A 23430-nucleotide genomic window follows, 5' to 3' on the forward strand; every position below is an offset into this window, starting at 1 on the left:
TAGTACAAAACCACCTAGCTGAGTCTACCTGGAAGTTGCGTTGGCACTTCCTGTACATCCATAGAGCGTAGTCATATGGCCACCCTCTCTGAAAAGAAGACTGGAAAATGAGATCTTTAGTCTGGGTAGATATTGCCTAGCTACTGATAAAAAATTCTATCACTACAGAAGAAAAGGAATCTCATATTAGGGGAAGATTAGCAATCTCTGTCACTCTGTGTATATGTGTAAGTGTGTGTGTGTGTGTGTGTGTGTACAAGCTGGACCTGGAATGTGAAGCTTTGGTTGAGGTTGACCCCTCACTTCCCAAGACTAGACTGCTCACACTTGCTTCATCTGACACCACTTTCTGGTACCCACATTCCAGATGGATGAAGAGATTCTGAATTAGGGCAGTGATTTCCCAGCATTCTGCAGAAGAGAGAGAAGACAGGCTGGTGGTGGGTGCAGCCTGGAATCCCAGCAATGCTTCTGAGCCAGGCCTGGGGACCCCAGTGCCAGGTGGGCCAAAGACCCACGGTCTGGTCTTTTGGTCCTTGGGAGTAACCTCCCTCCTAGCCAACTTCCTGCTTCTGCAGGTGAAACCAGTTCTCGTCAACATTCCATTACATCCTTGCCTGGGAAGCTGCCTGACTTGCTAGTATACAATATTTCTTGATGCTGGTGAGTGAGCAGCCTGAATGATACTGGCCAGCTAACTCCTGAGGCTTTATGGTGCGTCTGGACAGTGTGGCCCAGTGGCTGCTGCACAATCTCTGGAGTCAGAAAACTGAGAGCCAGACTCCTCACCTACATGTCGTAAGATCTAGGGGCACAGCTCTCTGAGGGTCAATTTCCTCTTGTGTAAAATGGGGATAATAAGAACTGTCTCATAGGATTTTTATGAGAATTCAATGGAATTATACAAATATGGCACTTATCATAGTGCACCTCAACATATATTAAGCCATTGTTATCATTAGTGTTATTCCCGCTACTGCTAGTACTAAGCCCTGCAAGGCTATATCTCTGCCTCTAAGGAAAAGAGAATTGGAAGAAGAATAGTACGTTTGTATAAGATTGTTGATGTAATTTTTTTTTGAGATCTTACACATTTCCCCCCTTACTGTTGATGTTTTTAACAGCTCACCCACCATTGCCCACCTTTCAAGGAGCTGGGTTATCTTGTGCTCGTTGCCTCAGAGGATGATGCCTCGGATATAAAGTTGCTTTTTGGCCTTGCTGGCTCAGACAGTAAAGAATCTGCCTGCAATGCAGGGGATGCAGGTTCGATGCCTGGGTTGGGAAGATCCCCTGGAGAAGGAAGTAACAACCCACTCCAATATTCTTGTCTGGGAAGTCCTATGGACAGAGGAGCCTGGCGGGCTACAGTCCATGGGGTCGCAAGAGTCAGACACGACTTAGTGACTAAACCACCACTACCACAAGACAGATATAAAGTTCACATCTATTTCCCACACTCTGCAGTAGAGGACTATGCTGTGTCAAGTACCATAACTTTTAAAATATATTTTAAAATATTTATTTATTTGGCTGTACCAGGTCTTAGTTGTGGCATGTGAAGTCTTTTAGTTGCAGCATCTGGGATCTAGTTCCTTGGCTAGGGATCGAACCCACACCCCTGCATTGGCAGCATGGAGTCTTAGCCAGTGGAAAACAAGGGAAGTCCCTCTAGTACTTTATAGTTACAAAGGGAATCTGTGGAGTTGGAGTCACCTAGACCTCGGTTGAATTCAGATGAGTGATCCCAGCTAAGTTACTTAACCTCTCTGGTCTTCTGTCCACCTTGCTACAGTGTACAGATACTAATATCAACCCCACAGGATTGCAGAGAGGATATGAAAGAGTCAAGGAATGTAAAGTTCCAGAGTCTGGCCCTGGGAAGCCATACAGTATTTGCTTTGCTTCTGTTACATAAATGAGGATCAGAGAGGTGGAGTGAATTGCCCCACGCCACACAGGAAGTGATAGAGCCTGATTTCAGAATCAGATGCTGGAGACATCAAGACAGTCAGACACACTGGGAAGTCTTTCTAAAGAAGAGGGCTTTCTCCCAGGGAAACACTTCTAAACTTCATCCCCAAACTTCCCCAGGCCCCTCTACCAAGCAGGGAGAAAGGATTTTCACTAGTAAGAACTTCTGCTTTGGGAATGGAACAGCCCCACCTTCTGACTCATTCCTGGTCTTGGCGGCCAAGCTCTTCTGGGGGCCAGGCGGTTTCCAAGCCAGGCCTCACCGATGCCTCGGCATGGGTAACTTGTCAGGGTGTCTGTACCTGGAAATTGCTCAGAGGGAACTTCCCAGATCTGGCAGGCCCTGGCCACAGCTTGGTCCTGAACAGTGGAGGATGGGGGTATACTTGTAGTTTCTGTTGTAATGAGTGTGTAGGATTCTAAACATGAAGAATGCCCATTGTGTGTCTCAGCTTTTTTTTTTTTAAACAAGCTAAATCAAATGCATATTTAATTAAGAAACTAATAATGCAATATTACCCAAACAAAATGTAAGCACATGTTCAATTATCATGTTCCATATTTCAGAGAAGAGGCATTAAGGATTTATGCTATAAGTTTATTTACAAACATATCTAGGATGCTGAGTTCAAGGGATTGATCCTTTTAAGAGACTGCACCTCTTAATATGCTCCTCTTTCTATCTGTCTCATGGATTACTTTTTAAGCAGTTAGTGTCTTACTATAAAGAAAGGTGCAGCAAATCCAGACCCAAAGAACAAAGTCATCATAGCTAGTAATCTCCACTTGTTTTCTACTGAAAATGGTATATTCTTCCCTGGACCCTCCTCATAGTGGCTCCGACGAACCACTGAGGTTGTGAACCTCCGGATGCTCTGTCCCAGCCTAGCGCTGTTGGACACTCTACAAAAGATCCAGAGACCGGAGGCGGAAGAAATGGCGGCTGCAAACCTACTGCTCCTTGCCTCACGACCTTGCTCCTCTAACAGCAAGGATCCTTTTTTTTTTTTTTTTTAATCTTCCTTTTATTTATTTGTCTGAACTGGGTCTTAGTTGCAGTGCTTGGGCTTCTCTTGTTTCCATTCATGGGCTCTAGAGTGTGTGGGCTCAGTAGTTGTGGTGCTTGGGCTTAGTTGCCCTGTGGTATGTGGGATCTTTGTTCCCCCACAAGGGATTGAACCCATGTCCTCTGCACTGGAAATCAGACTCTTAACCACTGGACCACCAGGGAGGTCCTGTCTCAGTTTTGGCTCCACCATTTTCTGAGTTTCCCTCCTTCAGGGCCCCCACATCTTGGGGATAAAGAGCCCATGTTCTGCATGTTTCCAGTTCTGCAGCATCCCAGAGCAGGCAGCAGATTTATTTCAGCCTCCAGTTCCCAGCGACAACCACACCCTCTCAGGGAGGAAAGTGATGGGCCTGACTCTGGGGGTCTCCAGAATCCAGAGTGAACATAAAAAGTATTTAGAATAGACTGAAAGATTACCTTGCTGATGGGAAGGAGGAGAAGGAAGGCTCCAGAGCAGTCCTTGTCTATGGCTCAGGTTCAATGCCATTTTTTTAAAAACTGGGATCAGAGAGATGTCTAGGTATTTCTCCCGTACCCTGTGGGCTCTAGATCATGTTTGTCTCTTGCTTGGGAGGCTGCGTCATAGGAAGAGCACAAGCTTTGGAGGCAGCGGACCTAGATTTAAATCCTGGCTCTGCTACTCAGTTTTCTCATCTGTGAAGTGGGGATAATCACATCCATCTCAACTAGCTGTTGGGAAAACTTCAAACAGTGCACATATGAATAGCCTGGCATGAGGTAGGTGGTTTCTGCAAAGAAAGCGAATTCAGAGTAATTTTCTGTTAGCCAAGGGGCTCCAGTGTTGCCCACCTGGGATCATATGAAACAAGGAATTGGGAAGAAAATGAAAGAGCAAGTAACTACCTTCTTAACCAAGAAACTTTGGGGTAAGAATGACAAAGAGATGCCAACATGGGTGTGCTGGTAAATGTTTAAAAACTGGCTCCTTGGAAAGATGTGTACAAACACATAGGTTATTAAAATGTTTTGTACGTATAAAGAACGTGTAGCACACAATTTAGAAATAACAAAATATACCACATTCTTGTCAATTCCATTTAGCCAATTCATTCCCACAAAATGCTTTCATTGATTTTTGAGAGCCGCTTGTATCAGTAATCAACCTTAAGTTATACATGATAAATAGGTGTTTTTGTTTTTAATTTTCTTGGTTGCAATGCATGGCATGTGGGATCTTAGTTCCCCAACCAGGAATCTAACCCACTCCCCTTTCATTGGAAGTGCTGAGTTTCAACCACTGAACCACCGGGGAAGTTCCAAATAGGTGTAGTTTTGACATGAATGTTGGTTGATATTTTTGTTTAAGACATAAAATGAAAGTGCGACGATTATGATTTCTTTTTGTCTGAATTTGACTTGTTGGTTAACAACTGAGTAACTTCCTTGCTGAATTGCATAGCAGTTTTCAAATACTGGAAGGCTAGTTCCTCAAATTTTTGTGCTATTCACAATACAATGGCTATAGAAGTGACGCACTAAGTTTACTCTACATTATTAATATTTCTCCACCAACACCTTAAGTCTAGGGAATTTCCTGGTGGTCCAGTGGTTAGAACTCAGTGATTTCCCTCTTGGGGATCCAGGGTTTGATCCCTAGTCCAAGATTAAGATCTGCAAGCCACATGGCACAGCCAAAAAAAAAAAAAAAAAAACCCAAAATAACAACTTAAGCCTAGACAATCAGCTACACAATGAACAAGCCCTGTTTTGTGGTGTTTGCCAATTTCCATGTTGTAACTACTCCTACTGTGGCCAATTTCGTGCCTCTAACATGACAAAACTGAACACAGTGTTGGGAAGAGATGCAGTAGTACACCAATATAAAATATTTCCACCATACAGGAGTAATAGGTATACATAACCTCAAGAGCATAGATAATAATAAAATGGTAAAATAATAGTTATAGTAAAAGCTTGGAAGGACTGATGATGAAGCTGAAGCTCCGATACTCTGACCACCTGATGAGAAGAGCCAACTCCTTGGAAAAGACCCTGATACTGAGAAAGATTGAAGGCAGGAGGAGAAGGAGGTGACAGAGGATGAGATGGTTGGATGGCATCGCCAAGTCAATGGACATGAGTTTGAGCAAACTCTGGGAGATAGTGAAGGACAGGGAAGCCTGGCGTACTGCAGTCCAAAGGGTCGCAAAGAGCTGGACGTGACTGAGCGACTGAACAGCAATAGTAAAATAGTAAAAGTAGTAATTAGGAAGTTGAGTTTTATTTTCAATTTAATGTACTTAATTGTAAGTTTATATAATTTAATTTAAAAACTGATTTTATTGAATTATATTTGATTTGCAGTGCTGTGCCATGTAGATTTCTTAATATTTATTTATTTTTATTAATTTATTTGGCTGTGCCAGGTCTTAGTTGCTGCACGAGGGATCTTTAGTTGAGGCATGTGAATTTTTAGTTGTGGCACATAGGATCTATTTCCCTGACCAGGGATCAAGCCCGGGCCTCCTGCATTGGGAGCAGGAAGTCTTAGCCATGGGCCACCAGGGAGGTCCCCTAATTTAATTTTTTTATATGAGTGTGCTCAACAGCTGACTCTAGAAATTTGACCATTGGCTCTTGTAAGCAGGCATAAACCAGCTCTGGCACAGAAAATCAGATGGGTCTTATAAGTGGGAGAAGCCGGGGGAGTGTGTCTGAGGGAAGTTGGACAGCACCTCCTACCTTAAGATTCCCTGGTAGCTCAGCTGGTAAAGAATCCGCCTGCAATACAGGAGACCCCAGTTCAATTCTTGGGTCAGGGAGAACTGTTGGAGAAGAGATAGGTTACCCAATCCACACCAGTATTCTTGGGTTTCCCTGGTGGCTCAGCTGGTAAAGAAACCGCCTTCAATGTGGGAGACCTGGGTTTGATCCCTGTGTTGGAAAGAGCCCCTGGAGAAGGGAGAGGCTACCCACTCCAGTATTCTGGCCTGGAGAATTACATGGACTGTATAGTCCATGGGGTTGTGAAGAGTCGGACACGCCCTAGTGACTTTCACTTTCACTTTTTTTCCTACCCTAAGCCAAAAACCACTAACCAGGTCCCGCCAGCCATTGTCTATGGTATGTAGTGTAGCTAGATCACCCAACGTTTCAAAAGAAGCCAGAAATGTGGATTTTTATGTGATTCTCTTGACTTTAAAAAGATTGGCAACAAATCAAGACATTTTTGAAAACACAGTGCTAGCCAGTCAAAACACATTTATGTGCAGAATTCAGCCCACGGGTTTCCATTTGTGACCTCAGCATTCACTTGCGCCTTTCAGGCTGACCTGTTGGGGACCCACTGAGCTGGGCTGGGGTGAGAGTGAGGTGAGGGAGGCAGTAGCCTCAGGCACAAAATTGAAGGAATGTCAAAAACTCACTAATTAAGATAAAAACATATTTTTAAAAATTTAAACGACCGCAAAAAAAAAAAAATTCTTGTTGAACACAATAATGTTCTCTATACAGACAGGATCAGTGACAGTATTGTGCCAGGCCACATTAGGGCCTGAGGCAAAAAGAAAAATCTGTACTACTGATCTGGAACTAGAGGAGCTTGAGAACATTTCCAAGCACTGCCACTCTCTGGCCCTGTATCCTAGAGTTTGGGGGAAGGGCAGGGATCCCCTAAGAAATGGCCTGGAAGTCTTCCCAGGCCTCGGTTCTTCTTACTAGCCTCTATGATCGTGGCTCCAAGGAAAGCCCAGATAAGTCTGTCCAGCAGCCTCCTGCAACCCCGGAAGGTCTGAGTTCAGAGGAAGAACTGGACCCACCAGAGGTGAGACGGAAAACCTGGGGACTCACTGCTCCTAACTGCAGGGTCCTTGCTGTGTGACCTTGGCCAGTTGATTGGAGATTCAGTTTTCTGTGATGTGGGGTTTTGCTCTGCTCCCTGACTTCTAGCCAGTCACAGCATCTTGTTTACCTCTCTTGCAGTTTTTCATTTTGGATCTTAGAATCTGCAGGTCAGCTCTATCATCCCCTGCTCCAAGCAAGAAAACAGTTTGTTTAGCCTAAACCAGTGGTTCTCAATTTTGTTACCCAGAGGCTATTTGGCAATGAAGATTTAAAATATATATATTTATTTATTTGTCTGTGTCAGGTCTTAGTTGCAGGATTCAAACTCTTAGTTGTGGCGTGCGGGATCTAGTTCCCTGACCAGGGATCAAACCCAGGCCCCTCACATTGGGAGTATGGAGTCTTAGCTACTGAATCACCAGGGAAATCCCAGTGGGAACACTTTTGATTGCCACGACTGGAGATGGCTGCTGCTACTGCTGCTGCTAAGTTGCGTCAGTCATGTCTGACTCCGTGCGACCCCATAGACGGCAGCCCACCAGGCTCCCCCATCCCTGGGATTCTCCAGGCAAGAACACTGGAGTGGGTTGCCATTTCCTTCTCCAATGCATGGAAGTGAAGAGTGAAAGTGAAGTCGCTCAGTCGTGTCTGACTCCTCGAGACCCCTGGACTGCAGCCCACCAGGCTCCTCCATCCATGGGATTCTCCAGGCAAGAGTACCGGAGTGGGTTGCCATTGCCTTCAACTGGAGATGAAGTCAGGTGCTATTGGCATCTAGTAAATAGAAGCCAGAGATGCTGCTAAACCTCCTTCAATGCAGAGGACAGTCCCCTGTAAAGGAGAATTATCAGGTCCAAAATGTCAATGTGCTAAGGTTGAAGCTGGGGTTGAGAAACCCGGGCTGGGCACAGATAGATCTCTGCCCCATTTTCAAAGTTCTCCTGAGAGATTGTGTTCTCATCCATTGCCTTAAAGCCCTGGTAACCAGAAACATCAACACTTGTTCACTCATGTTGAGAACTTGACGTTTTGAAAGTTAAGGAGAGGGACTTCCCTAATGGTCCAGAGGCTAAGACTCCACGTTCCCAATGCAGGGGGCCAGAGTTTGAACTCGATCACGCATGCTGCAATTAGAAGTTTACATGTCAAGCCTAGAAGATGTAGAGTGCTGCAACTAAGATCTGGCACAATCAAATAAATAAACAAAAATAAATAAGTATTTTTTTAAAGAAAGAAAGTTAAGGGGGATAGAAATGTTCTAGGGACGGCTCCAGGATCCTGTTTAGGAGACAAGGGGAGGGAAGGCAATGAAGTCAGTGGTGAAGGCTGGAGTCCTATCTAGCCCCTGAGTTTGCACAATAAGCCAAGCTGCTGGTTTATTTAGAGTGTGCATTTGGGAGCCTGAAAGATGGGGTTGATGGTGATAACGGGTGTCAATGTTATGTTGCAGGAAGGAGGACCCCTTCCAGGGCCCGAAACTGGGCTCTTGTCTAACACTCGGAAATGAATTGTCCGAGGAGACACATGTGCTGACAAAGCAAGAGACGTTATTGGGAAAGGGCACCCGGGTGGAGAGCAGTAGGGTAAGGGAACTCAGGCGAACTGCTCTGCCGTGTGGCTCGCAGTCTCGGGTTTTATGGTGATGGGATTAGTTTTGGGGTGGTCTTTGGCCAATCATTCTAATTCAGAGTCTTTCCTGGTGGCGCATGCATCGCTCAGCCAAGATGGATGCTAACGAGAGGGATTCTGGGAAGTGGGTGGACACGCGGTGTCTCCTTTTAACCTTTCCCGAACTCTTGCTGTTGGGGGTGGCTTATTAGTTCCCTATTCCTTATCAGGATCTCCTGTCATAAAACAACTCATGCAAGTGGTTACTATGGTGCCTGGCCAGGGTGGGCGGTTTCAATCAGTGTGCTTCCCCTAACAACTATGTTTAGTCGCTAAGTCACGATGATTCTTTTGCAATTCCGTGGAGCCCGCCAGGCTCCTCTGTCCATGGGATTTCCCAGGAATGAATACTGGATTGGGTTGCAGTTTCCTTCTCCAGGGAAATCTTCCTGACCCAGGGATTGACCCTGCGTCTCCTGCATTGGCAGGCAGTTTCTTTACCACTGAGCCACCAGGGAAGCCAAGGGATGTCAATGCCCATCCCCCAAACTATTCTTGGAAATATTTTCAGTAATTCCCAGGATGAGAAGCTACAGACATGTAAAGTCAGATAAGATTTTTACAATGTGAGGCCTTAAAGAGGGTCCACCTGGCAAGAATGGGGGCTGTCAGACCTATCTCTTCCAGATCCTGCCATGGGGACTAAAGTTATTTGTGACCCTGGAACCTGGAGGAAAAACTATCTAAGTTGTGGATAGTCTGCTGTGGCCTCTTGGGAAAAACATGCCTGGTGCTATGTAAGTCTGAAAAAAAAAGTGCCCAGGACAGCTGGAAGGTTCAAAATCTCATCAGTCAGGAACATTTCTGCAGAAGCCCAGTTGTAGCATTTAAGCGTGCAGACTGTCTTGGTTAATTCGCGGTTGTGTTGGGGAGAAACTTGGAGAGTTGCTGCGTCCACCCTTTCCTCCTCAGTGTCCTTTTCTCTGCCAGTTTGTTCTTCTTGTCCTTGTCAGGCAGCAAGTGGCACGCCTGGGCGTCAGGCACAGATGGAACTGGAGCTCTTGCTGAGGGCCAGAAATAGTTATGCAAATATCTGGCTGCTGGGGCTTTATATTCTCCCCCTTCCCCTCCTCTTCCTTCCCCTTACTTCAATTCCTTCCTTAAAGCTTGAGATTTCAGGGATCCAGACTGGAGCTCCTGGGGTCTTCTCACTTCCTAGAGGCACAGCTCCTGGTGGGAGAGAGAATTCTCCCCTAGTGCCTGGAGGCTGCAGCCCAGGACCCCAACCTGAGGTCACACAGGCCTTTGGCCATCTACCTCACCCACCTGGTGCTGGGGGCCTTTACGGGGTTGGTCCTCCTGCTGGGGCAATCCCCTCTGTTTGGGGTGGATGTTCCATGCTTGTTTCATGGCTGTTCCTACCCCGACCCCTCGTACTAAAAAAGATGATCCTCCTGAATTGGGGGTGAGAGTGGGCTGCTTCCTCCTGAACCTGGTGGAGCTGCAGTTCTTCCCCTGCCAGTGGGGTCTTTCCCCGCCAGCACCTTCTTGTGGCCTGCATCGGGTGCGCCCACTTCTGGGCCGGCCTGCTCATCCTCCCCTGCTCCCTTCTAACAAGACAGCCCTGGGTTCCAGGAGCCCTCCTGCATGGAGGGGTAGCAGCTGGCAAAGTGCAGACCCCAGCATGGCGTGCTTCAGGCTCACTGCCTGATAGTGAGAGGCAACCAGCTCAAGGGAGCAGCAGAGACCTGAGGTCTGACTGAGCAAAAAACCCTGCACTGGCCATCACTCTCCTGCCTGATCCTTGAGGTTGGGGAATGTGGCATGGGAGTGGGGAACCCTGCTTCCTCCTGAAAGCATTACCTCAACAGATATAAGATAGCAAAGTGATTAAGAGCAAGGTTTCTGGGTCCGGACTGCCTGCGTTCAAATCCCAGATCTGCCAGGTACCAGCTGGATAGCTTTGGACAAGTTGCTTAACCTCTCTGTGCCTCAGTTCTTTCATCTGGAAAAAAAAAAAAGGTAGGGGAGATAAAAATGAACCCTGCCTTCTAAGAACACTGTGAAGATGAGTTTATAAATGTAAAGTACTTGCCAATAGTAGCTGATTGCAATAAACATTAGCCACTGTATTTTTTTTTCTTTTAATATTTATTTATTTAGCTGCACCGGGTCTTAGTTGCAGCTTGCAGGATCTTTGATTTTCACTGTGGCATGTGAGATCTAGTTCCCTGACCAGGGATTGAACCCAGGCCCCCTGTTTTGGGAGCTCGGAGTGTTAGCCACTGGACCAGCAGGGCAGTCCCTATCCATTGTGTTAACCTTAGCTCTCTGGAGAGTTGCTTTTGCCTTGCTGTCTCATGCACCCAGAACTGTGAAATCAACTACTAATTCCTCCCTCACTTGCTCCTATGGCTATTGTTAGCTGAGTCCCCACACAGATCCTCCTTCCCAATCTCTCCTACGCTGTCCCCCTCCTTCCAGTCCCCCCATCACCTCCCTGGCTCAGACCTGCCTTCACTGCCATTGCTGAACCTGCCCAGCACCTTCCTGCCTGAACAGTCCCCTCCCTCCCTCCCAACCAGCACTTGCCTCCTGGTCAGCACTCCAGCTGAATTAACCACCTGAAGCTCCTCAACCTGGCATCCAGCATCTTCTATGAGTCAGCCCCAACCTCACTCGCTATCCACTCTTTCCCATTCCAGCCACGCTAGGGGCCATGCCTGGACTTTCTTCCCACCCTTTGCTCCAGTCCCTCCTGGGGAGCTCTGCCCTGGTCAGCTTTAGGACCAAACTAACTGGGTTCCAGCTCTGCTTTGCCACTCACTGGCTGTGTGATCTAGGACAAGCAGCTAGGGGTTTGGGGGTTCTTTTCTGTATAAAAAGAGACTGACAGGGACTTCCCCGGTGGCCCAGTGGTTAAGGCTTCACCTTCCAGTGCAGGGGGTGTGGGTTCAATCCCTGGTCTGGGAGCTAAGATCCTACATGCGTCTTGGCCAAAAAAACATAGCATAAAACAGAAACAATAGTGTAACAAATTCAATAAAGACTTTAAAAAGAGGTCCACATCAAAAAAAAAAATCTTAAAGAGAGACTAATAATACCCACTTCACAGCGTTGTTGTGAGGATTAAACAAGATAATAAAGTAAATAAAGTGCCAGGTGCACAATGCTCCTTGGCAAGCAGTGCTCTTACCATCTAAATCCTACTATTATAGGCTCTGATCCTAGCCTCTGTCTGTGAAGCCTTCCTTGACTCCTCCTCTGCTCTGTTCCTCCTCTGAGCCTCCATGACGATTTCACTCGACAATTAATTACACACTGCTGTGACTCCCCTTGACCGTGGCCTTCAGTGGTTATTTCCATCCATCCTGCTGTGTGACTTTGCATGTATCTCTGATGTCTTTGCATCTCAGTCGCAGGAGGGGGAAAGGTGCTGTGCTTTGTGGAAAGAGGACACACAGTCCTGCTCTTAACAGTGCTTTGCAGGGAATAGCGGCTTGATGCATCTATCCTGATTTATCCTGATATTGTTAGGCCAGAATTGGGAGTGGCCAAACAGGGCTTCGTCTGAAGCATGTCAGAAAACCACAGGAGATGGTATTCCTTTGTCTCCTTCCACAACTTGGGGCAATTTTTAACAATCATTTAACAGCTATGAAAGTTCTTTCCAAGGTCTAATTAGAGTCCTGCTTGCTGCAGTGGAAGCTATTCTCCTTGGGCCTCAGGCAGTTGGTGTCTAGGTCCTGAGTATCGGTGAGCTACTGCTTTTTGTTGTTGTTCAGTCACTCAGTTGTGTCCGACTCTTTGTGAGCCCATGGACTGCAGCATGCCAGGCTTCCCTGTCCTTCACTATCTCTGGAGTTTGCTCGAACTCATGTCCATTGAGTTGATGATGCCATCCAACCATCTCGTCCTCTGTTGCCCCCTTCTCTTCCTGCCTTCAATCTTTCCCAGCATCAGGGTCTTTTCCAATGAGTCTGTTCTTTGCATCAGGTGGCCAAAGTATTGGAGCTTCAGCTTCAGCATCAGTCCTTCCAGTGAATATTCAGGGTTGATTTCCTTTTGGATTTACTGATTTGATCTCCTTGCTAACCAAGGGATTCTCAAGAGTCTTCTCCAGCACCAAAATTCAAAAGCATCAATTCTTCGGCGTTCAGCCTTCTTCATGGTCCAACTCTCATATCCGCACATGACTGCTGGAAAACCGTAGCTTTGGCTAGGTGGACCTTTGTCGGCAAAGTGAGATCTCTGATTTTTGGACCGCCATGAACAACCATGAAAGGCAAAAAGTGCCTTTGGGTTATGTTAATAAGCTTGGACACTATTCCTTAGGCCATGGGTTAGCAAAGTGTAGTCCTTGGGCCAAATTTGGCCCACATCTTTTTTTTTTTTGTGGCTGCACTGGGTCTTCATTGCTGCACTCAGGTTTTCTCTAGTTGTGGCAAACAGGGGCTGCTCTCTAGCTGTGGTGCACAGGCTTCTCATTGCAGTGGCTTCTCTTGTTGCAGAGCAGGGGCTCTAGGGCACGCAGACTTCAGTAGCTGCGCCTCACAGGCTCTAAAGTTCGGGCTCAGTAGGTACAAGGACTTAGTTGCCCACGGCATGTGGAATTTTCCCAGACCAGGGATCGAACCAATGTCCCCTGCATTAGCAGAAGGATTCTTAACCATTGGACCAACAGGGAAGTCCCCACCATCTGTTTTTATAAATAAACTGTTTTTGGGACACAGACATGATCATTGGTTTCTATATTGTCTACGGCTGCTTTTGTGCTGCATAGAAATGACTAGTTGAGACATGTGAAAAGCCTAAAATATTTACTATCAGACACCTTACAAAAAAGTTGGCTGATCCCTGTACTAGGCCATCAGAAGCCTTTGAAGAATTCCAAGCCGGGGAGTGACATGATCGAGTTGGTATTTTAGGAACATCACTGGAAGATGTGTCAGAGGGGATGAGGAGGGAGCAGGTGGCTGCGAGGAGATTGTTGCAATTGTCTGGTCCAGAACTGATGAGGCCTGAACTGAGGCAGTGCAATGGGGATGGATAAACGATGCAGGCTGGAGAGATAGTTAATGAGAAGAACCAATAGGACATGAGCTCTGAGAAGGAGGGGATGGAGGGAGAGGGAGGAGGCAGGGGGAGTGGATTTCTGGCTTTACTGACTGAGAGTTAGAGTCATCAACCAAAAGGAAGAAGTCAGCGAGGAAGGCTTGCACACTTGGCTTTGGATACAGTTTACTTGGGGTATTTGCAAGAGATGGGGAAAGTACCAAGCCCTCTAGTGTGATGTCTGCCATGGAAATTTGCGAGTTATCCATGGCTTGGGAGGTATTTGGGGGTCCTGGGAATGAACAAGATCTCCTAAGGAGGGGGTGCAAGATCCAAAGAACAGAACACAAGGAAGAAATCCTAGGAAGCACCAACACTGAAAGACAAACAGAAGTATGTCCAGCAAAGAGATTCAGAAGAAGAGATTCTACGGGCCAAGTTGAGAAGAAAAGTCAGGTCAAATAGGCAGCAGTGAGCAAGCCTGAGAGGCAGTCCCTAGATTAGCAATTGGTAGGTCATGGTTTGGGTGACTAACTTGTCCCATTTTGCATGGAACTTTCTGTTTTGACACTGAAAAATCCCATATCTCCAGGGAACCCTCAGTGTTGGCATTAACAGTTTGTTACTCTACTACTGACATCACCAAGAATGATGTCAAGAAAAGTTTAGCTTGCAAAGTACCCCACCAGGACTTCCTTGGTGGTTCAGTGGTTAAGACTCCACGCTCCCAATGTAGGTGGTCTGGGTTCGATTCCTGGTCAGGGAACTAGATTCCACATGTTGAAACAAAAAGGTCCCGCATACTATAATGAAGATCGACGATCCCACACGCTGCAGCCAACACCTGGTGCAGCCAAATGAATACATTAAAAACATTTTTTAAAAGTAACTAACTTCCGGAGACATTATTTTCCCATTGAGCTGATAAACCTATATCCTAGTTGGATCCTCTTTGAGTCACTGCTAGCATGATGAAAACATGAAGCCCTCTCTTGGTACAGCACTTGACCATTACACAACTTTATTCCATCCTTACAACAACCCTGCGAGGTAGGAGTTCACAGCCCTAATTTTATTGGAATGGAAGCTGAGCGGTTAAGCTCTCATGGCAAAATAGGCTCAATTTCAAGCCTCATAACTCCAGAAGCCCATGTCCTGGCTGCCTCCACAGCTCTGCTTGTAGATGTCTATAATCTAGAACACTGGGCTGGAGGCTGGTGGGACTGTGGATCCCCTGCTTGTTGCAGAGTTAGGCAAAGGCCATGAAATTCTTGGGAGCATGGATTGAACCCTATAACTATGTGCAGATCAATACAGAAGGAGTAAGGCTGCAGGTTCAAACAAAAGTAGACATATAAACTGAGGCCATCAAAGTTGTGTAAGAGGACCCATATTCTATGCAATAGCTGGGTTCTTTTTTTTTTTTTTTAATTGCACTTGAGTGGCTTGTAGGGTCTTAGTTCAACCACCAGGGTTTGAACCTAGGCCCCAGTAGTGAAAGCTCCAAGTCCTAACCATTGGACTGCCCAGGGAACTCCCAATAGCTAGGCTCTTTTAAATATTGTTTTATTGTAGTAAAATATGCATAACATAGGGCTTTTCTGATAGCTTAGTTGGTAAAGAATCCACTTGCAATGCGGAAGACCTGGGTTTAATCCCTGGTCTTGGGATGATTGGTCAGGGTTGGGACGATCCCCTGGAAAAGGGAAAGGCTACCCACTCCAGTATTCTAGCCTGGAGGATTCCATGGACTGTATAGTCCATGGGGTCACAAAGAGTCGGACTCGACTGAGTGACTTTCACTCACTCATAATGCATAACATAACATTTACCATTTTTACCATTAAGTGTATAATTCAGCATCATTAGTTACTTTCATAATGTTGTACAAGCATCACCGCTATTCATTTCCATTAGTTTTTCATCATCCCCAACAGAAACTCTGTACCCATTAAACAAGGACTCCCCATTTCCTCCTCCCCTAGACTCTGGTAACCTCTACTCTACTTTCTGCCTCTATGAATTTGCATATTCTAGGTACCTCGTGTGAGTGGACTCATATAGCATTTGTACTTCTGTATACGGCTTCTTTCGTTTAGCATAATGTCCTTAAGGCTCAATCACGTTGCAGCCTGTGTCAGAATTTTTCCTTCTTTTTTATGGCTGAGTGATATTTCATTGTATAAATGCCACGTTTTGTTCACCCATACGTCTGTTGAGGGATGGTCTCTTTTCATATTCTTATACTTCTAATAAAGTTAATCATATATTTCTAATGTTTTTAAGTGTCATTTGAGAGACAAGGATACTATATGCTTCCTAAAAAAAGAAGACCATGCCACCTATGAAGTATTTGTCCCTTCAAAATAAAACTCAAATCTGCTCAAGCCTCTAGATTTGCCAATATACAGGAAATACAGAGGCCTGAGTATCATATTAAACTACCTTATGGGGATGCCATCAACAAAATCCAGACAGGAAAATCTGTAGGATAAATGACCTAGTTTCTTCTACAGATAAGTTGCAAGGGGAAAAAATATAGAGATAGGAGAGATAAAAAAGATATAAGAGATACTTAACAGTCTTGTCCTGCGAATATTCTCGCTCCTCTAATTTTGTAATAATTTGGGCAGGCTAAACATGTGCTACACTGAGACCATGTTTGTGTCTCCAGACCTAGATCTTTCCTTAGTTCTGGTTTTATAAATGCCGGTAGTAAATCAAGCCTGACTTATACAATGCATCTTATGTGGAAAATGTCTGTGACTCCAGGTATCTGACCAAACGTGAGAAATTACTGAATAACTAGTATAATAATGGGCTTTCCACGTGGCTGGGTAGTAAAGAATCCGCCTGCCAATGCAGGAGACAAAGGAGACGTGGGTTTGATCCTTGGGTTGGAAGATCCCCTGGAGGAGGAAAGGGCAATCCATTTCCGTATTCTTGCTGAAATAATCCCATGGACAGAAAAGCCTGGTTGCAAAGAGTCAGACACGACTGAGCAACTGAGCACACATGCAGCGTAACATTTGAAGATAACCATTGCTAATTTGATGATTACCTGTTGCCGTTAAAAGAATTGGGCTTCCCTGATGGTTCAGACAGTAAAGAATCTGCCTGCAATGTGGGAGATCTGGGTTCAATCCCTGGGTTGGGAAGATCCCCTGGAGGAGGGCATGGAAACCCAGTCCAGTATTCTTGCCTGGAGAATCCCATGGTAAGAGGAGCCTGGCAGGCTACAGCCCATGGGGTAGCAAAGAGTCAGACACGACTGAGAGCGACTAACACTTTCACTTCTTCACTTTCATTAAGTGAATTATATTTTTTTAAAAAAGTCAATTAACTGCAACATGTGAATCTTGATTCAATCAAACAAGTAGTTTTTTAAAAAAAATGTTATGGAGATAATTGGACATTTGAACACTGATTTTCTGATGATATCAGCGAATTATTGTTAAAAAATTTTAAGTTTGACAATAGTATGTGGTTTTGTTTTTAAAAAAGTCCTTATCTTTTAGACACATACACTAAAATGTTTTCAGATGAAGTGATATGATATTTGTTTTATATAATTTGGAATTTGTTTTAAGGTTATGGGAGGGAGTAGAGTTGAAATAAGATTTCCATGAGTTCATAACTATTGAAACTTTGTGATGGATAATCAGGGGTTTGTTGTCTTATTTTGTTTGCTTTCGTCTGTGTTTGGACTTCCTCAAAATAAAACTTTTTTTCCTTTTCTCTACACAGGCTCTTTGTTGCAGTGCACAGGCTTAGTTGTCCCAGGGAATGTGGGATCTTAGGTCCCCAACAGGGACTGAACCCACATCCCCTGCATTGGAAGGTGGATTCTTAACCACTGGAGCACCAGGGAAGTCCTCCCAAATAAAACTTTTTAATGTCATTTCAGAGATACACTCCTTTATTTTGGGCTGACCTTCGGCAGGTGCTCTCTTCCTAGGATTTAGCTTCAAGTTCCCTAAAGAGCATTCTCCACCCACATTCCAAGTGTCTGTACAAAAGAATAAAGGATCTTATGCTAATAAATGCATTTTAAGGAACAGTATTCAATATGTGTTCTTGTCATCTGAACGTCACTTGTTATCAGGCAGCTATGCAATTCTGTGGGCTTGAAAAAAATGGCTTGCCTAGGAATTTTCCTGGTGGTCCAGGGGTTAAAACTTCACCTTCAGTGCAGAGGGTGCAGGTTCGATCCCTGGCTGGGGATCTAAGACCCCACATGTCTCACGGCCAAAAAGCCAAAACATAAAACAGAAGCAATATTGTAACAAATTCAGTAAAGACTTAAAAAAAATTGTCCACATTAAATATATATATATATGTATATAGTTTTTAAAATGACTTTCCTACCTGCAGTCCTTTCTGGAGGGTCATGTTGTGGTAGCTTACTATGTGACAAGTATCATCTACATGCTCTACATTTGCCATTTCTCCTAAGCCTCACAGTACCTCTATGACTTACACATTATTATCAGCCTCCATTTTACAGATGGGGAGAGTCAGAGAGATTAACAAGGGCTGACATCTGTTAACCATTTACGATCTGTCAAGTACTGGGCTAATTGCTCTAAATGAATTTGCTTGTTTTATCCTTACATGCTTATGAGGTAGGCACTATTATTATCCCCATTTTATAGATGAGGCAATTGAGGCTTAGAGAGGCAAAGGAACTCGCTAACAGCTGCTAGACCAAGTGTTCCACTCTGCCCTGAACACAGCCCAGTTGCGTGATTCAGAGCAAGCATTCCGGGCTCCGCTACTTATTAGCTGTGTAGACTTGGGTAAATTATTTCATCTTCCTCAGCCTGGTTTCTAATGTGCAAGATGGGGATAAAAACATCACCTCCCTGGTGGGATGGTGGGGTAGGGTGTTGGGGGGGCGTGATGGGAGGGAGGCTTAAGAGGAAGGGAATATATGTATACATACAGCTGATTCACATTGTTGTACAGCAGAAACTAACACAACACTGTAAGGCAATTATCAGCTCAGTTCAGCTCAGTCACTCAGTCGTGTCCGACTCTTTGCGACCCCATGAATCGCGGCACGCCAGGCCTCCCTGTCCATCACCAACTCCTGGAGTTCACTCCAACTCACGTCCATCAAGTCGGTGATGCCATCCAGCATCTCATCCTCTGTCGTCCCCTTCTCCTCCTGCCCCCAATCCCTCCCAGCATCAGAGTCTTTTCCAATGAGTCAGCTCTTCGCATGAGGTGGCCAAAGTACTGGAGTTTCAGCTTTAGCAATTATACTAAATATAAATATAAAGCAATTATACTCCAATGAAAAAAATAATTTTAAAAAATATAAAAAAGAACATCACCTCTGTAATAGGGTGAGACTGAGCACTAAATGAGACAATTCTGGCCAAAGGGTTAGCATGATGGTGACCTACCATGAGGGTTCAATTGTTGTAATCAATTTTTATTATCACCAGGCTTCTTGCTCAGGGCGCTTTTCCACTCAAGTCAGATTGCTTTGGGAGCTTAGGAATTTTCTGGAAAAACCAGCCTTTCTGTGGTCATCTGAGCTATTTTAAGTGGACACTGATGTGCTGTTTTTCTATGAGGGGTGGAGGGGACTCCACTTTTACTTAGAACCAGTACAGGGATTATTCTGACCTATGAGACGTGAAAGATTAAAAACAAGTGAGCTTGAGGCAAAATCGTTGTGGGTGTTGCCCTGGTGTTTCGTTCTTGCCAGGTCTCTGAAATCAGTTCCTGGTCCAGGCTGGAGGAGCTCTTAGGAACATCGTGTAATACTCCAAGTGCCCTGATGTGGACATACATAAACAAAGCAGGTGTTAATATCTCTGTTTATTCACTGCCATGATATAGGGAAAAAACATGGGCTCTGAGCCTTGGGGACCTCAATCTGAATCCCGACGCTGCCACTGGCAGGCTGTTTCCTTAGCTGAGAGTTGGGAAGGTTATGACAATAAAGCTAAAAGTTACAGAATGCTTCCTATATGCTGGGCCCTTTTTACTCATTAACTCACTGAATTATTTTAAAAGTTGGTAAACTTTATTTTTTAAAGCCATTTTATTTTTTAGGCTGTGCCACACAGCACGTAGGATCTTAGTTCCCCTACCAGGGATCGAACCTATGTTCCCTGCAGTGGAAGTGTGATGTCCTAGCCACTAGACTGCCAGGGAATTCCCTTTAAAGCAATAGCAGAACTGAGCTCAAAGTACAGTGTTCCCTTAATACCCTCTTCACCTCCCCACACACAGCCTCCCCACTGTCAACACCCTGCACCAGCGTGGGACAGTTGTCACACCTGATAAACATACACAGCACATCATCATCGCTTAGCCTATAGTCTACATTAGGGGTCACTCTTGGTGTTTACATTCTGTTGGTTTGGATAAAAGTATCAGGACATGCATCCATCATTGTAGTATCAAATAGAGTAGTTTCGCTGCCCTAAAAATCCTATGTGCCCTGCCTGTTCATCCCTCCCTTATCACAACCCTGACAACACCTGATCTTTTTATTGTCTCCACAGTTTTACCACAGAGTTGGAATCATATAGCCTTGTCACATTGATTTCTCTTGCTTAATAATATACATGCTCCACCATGTCTTTTCATGGCTTAATAGTTTATTTCTGAATAAGAATACATTGTCTGGATAAAATAAAATGTCTGTTTAACCATTCAGCTACTGAAGGATATCTCGGTTGCTTGTTAAGTGTTGGCAATTATATATAAAGCTGTTGTAAACATCCGTGTGCAGATGTCTGTGTGGATATGTTCTCAACTCCGTTAGGTAAAGAACAAGGAGGACAATTGCTGCGTCATATGGATAGAGTGTGTTTAGCTTTATAAGAAACTGCCAAACTGTCTCCCAAAGAAGCTGTGCCATTTTGCATTCCCATCAGCAATGAATGAGAGTTCCTGTTGCCCCTCACCCCCTCTAGCATTGGGCATTGTCTGTGTTCCAGTCATTGGCTTTTCTAACAGATGTGTAATGGTATCTTGTTGTTTTAATTTGCGATTCTCTATGACATGTGTCGGAGAAGGCAATGGCACCCCACTCCAGTACTCTTGCCTGGAAAATCCATGGACGGAGGAGCCTGGTAGGCTGCAGTCCATGGGGTCGCGAAGAGTCAGACACGACTGAGCGACTTCCCTTTCACTTTTCTCTTTTATGCATGGGAGAAGGAAATGGCAACCCACTCCAGTGTTCTTGCCTGGAGAATCCCAGGGATGGGGGAGCCTCGTGGGCTGCCGTCTATGGGGTCGCACAGAGTCGGACACGACTGAAACAACTTAGCAGCAGCAGCAGCATGACACATGTACCTTGGACAGCAAGGAGACCAAACCAGACAATCCTAAAGGAAATCAACCCTGAGTATTCATTGGAAGGACTGATGCTGAAGCTGAAGCTCCCAGCACTTTGGCCACCTGACGAGAAGAGCCGACTCATTGGAAAAGTGCTTGAAGCTGCGAAAGATTGAGGGCAGGTGGAGAAGGGGTGGCAGAGGATAAGGTAGTTAGATTCCATCACCGACTCAACAGACATGAGTTTGAGCAAACTCCCAGAGATAGTGAAGGACAGGGAAGCCTAGCGTGCTGCAGTCCATGGGGTTGCAAAGAATCGGACATGACTTAGCGACTGAACAACAAGATGACATGTGATGAAGAACATCTTTTCAAATGCTTATTTGCCATCTGTATATCTCCTTTGGTGAAGTGTATATTCAGGTTTTGGGTCCATTTTTAAATCGGATCATTTGTTTTCTTATTGAATTTTAAGAGTTCTTTGTATATTTTGGATAACAGTTCTTTATCAGATGTTTTTTGCAAGTATTTTCTCCCAGTCTTTGGTTTGTCTTCTCATTCTCTTGACATTGTCTTTTATGAAGACATTTTAATTTTTATTAAATTTTAATTTTAATGAAGTCTAGCTTCTTATTAATTCTTTCTTCTTCTCATTGTTTCATAAATTGTGCCTCTGATACTGTATATGAAAAATCATCACCATATTCAAAATCAGCTAGGTTTCCTCCTGTGTTAACTTTCTACAGCTTTGTGGATATGTTTAGGTCTATGACTCATTTTAATTTTTGTGAAGGGTGTAAGGTATGTGTCTAGACTCTTGTTTTTTTTGCCTGTGGAGGATGTCCAGTTGTTTTAGCACCATTTGTTGAGAAGACTAAATTCATTTGATTTTCAAACTAAACTTTGAGGTGGGCATTTTTAGCCCATATTTTTCAGATTAAAAAACTGAGGCACAGAGAGGTTTTGTAAGTCACTCAGAGTAATACAGGCAGACATGACAGAGCTGAGATTTGATCCCAGGCAACCTGACTCTTGAGTCCATGCATTCAATCCCTATCTATAAAAATAATGTCTCCTTAATAGGTTTGTAGTGAGGAAGAGACATAGTGTTTAGCACATGGTACGTGCTCAGAAAGCAATTGTGATGGTCATTGTGCTCCCTAGCTTCCCAGGTTTCATTGAAGCGTCATGTCCTCAGAGCAGCTTTCTTTCATTCCTTCAGCCAAATGAGCCATCCATCACAGCATCATCTCATCATCCAAGGGATGACAGTGTGGTGAATCCTGTGGGCATGCTAAGTCGCTTTAGTCATGTCTGACTCTTTGCCACCCATGGACGGAGCCTGCCAGTCTCCTCTGTCCTTGGGATTCTCCAGGCAAGAATACTGAAGTGGGTTGCCACGCCCTCCTCCATGGGATCTTTCTGACCCAGGGATCGAACCCGCGTCCCCTGCATTGGCAGGCAGGTTCTTTACCACTAGGGCCATCTGGGAAGCCCGTGGTGAATCCTACTGAGGTCAAAGTTCACCCCTCGCCCTCACCATGTGAGTTCCCTAGAGAGAGGGTCCAAATCTGATATCTCTCTGTTCCTCAGAGTGCCTGGTGCTGCCCTTGGCACTTGGCAGGGTCTCAGCCAAAGTGTGTTGAATTAAGTTTGGATTGCGTGCTATTCCTTTATTCAAGATGCACATTCTGGGTGTGGTCTATTCCTCAGGATCGCCCAGCTAATCCTCAGCTCTTAGCTCCTGAATCCCCTCGCTTGAACCTTCCCTGGTGTGTCAGGTTGAGCCACCTCTGCCTGGAGAAGTTCCGGGTTGGGCTGTTTATGGAGGCAGCTGCCCTTGTCTGCTACACCCTTCTTCCTGCACCACCCGGCTCAGTTTCTTCCACATTCTGGGTACCTCCCTTCAGTATGGACACCGCCTGTAGAAGCACCCACCTCTCTCTCTCAGCTCAAGACGTAAGCCCTTTCTTGGAAACCTGTTCTCTAAATGCCTCTGGCCTCTTTGGGAGAGTCTAACACTCCTTCTCAATGGGTAGAGCAGCTCACCTGATATTGACAGGACATGAGGACCCAGGGGCAGACCTCATTCCTAAGAGCTTCTGAAGCTGTTAATTTTGGTATTGTTGGGCTCCTTTAGGGAGTGCGAGCCACTTATGGCTATCACCGGTGGGTCTTGGTTCACCCCATAGACAGCTCCACCTGAAGCATGCCTCTCTCAAACCAGCCCACCAGGAATCTGGGGGGTACATCCTGCCAGTGCCCCCTTGGCAGCCCCTGCTTTGGACTGGGCCGTACAGCATCCTCCAGCATCATCCTGCGTCTGCCTCTGCAGAGCTGCTCTGGGGAGATGTGACCCGCAAGACTCACCTGGACAGCACTGCCCCGGGAAGGCACCCTCTTGGACACAGCCAGCATAGTCCACTGGCGCCCGCCTAGGACAGGGCCTGTTTTATACACTCAGCGTGACCCCAGTGCCCGCCCTGGGCGCGCCCAGCAGCCTCCGTTGCCCGGTGCAGAGAACCTCTAGGCAGGGCCTCTGGGACCCTCACAGAGGTCTCCAGGGCAGTGCCCGGTGCCGCCTGGCCCGCTCTGGAGGCGCGCCCAGGCGCTGCCAG

At 45.5% G+C, this 23430-nt stretch overlaps 1 protein-coding gene and 1 non-coding gene across 2 annotated transcripts; one reads left to right on the forward strand and one right to left on the reverse strand.

Moving 5' to 3' along the window:
- Nucleotides 1–2669: 2669 nt before the first annotated feature.
- Nucleotides 2670–23230, reverse strand: LOC102285770 (cytochrome c oxidase subunit 7C, mitochondrial). The gene is given in 2 exon segments (XM_070357338.1): nucleotides 2670–2954; nucleotides 23183–23230. Coding segments are annotated over 2 exon segments (333 nt in total).
- On the forward strand, nucleotides 16100–16231 carry LOC138983986 (small nucleolar RNA SNORA72). Its single transcript, XR_011461348.1, has one exon. It is a non-coding gene; the product is annotated as a small nucleolar RNA SNORA72 (small nucleolar RNA).
- Nucleotides 23231–23430: the final 200 nt, after the last annotated feature.

The sequence above is a fragment of the Bos mutus genome, chromosome 19, assembly GCF_027580195.1.
Source record: "Bos mutus isolate GX-2022 chromosome 19, NWIPB_WYAK_1.1, whole genome shotgun sequence".
In the NCBI taxonomy this organism is placed as follows: Eukaryota; Metazoa; Chordata; class Mammalia; order Artiodactyla; family Bovidae; genus Bos; species Bos mutus.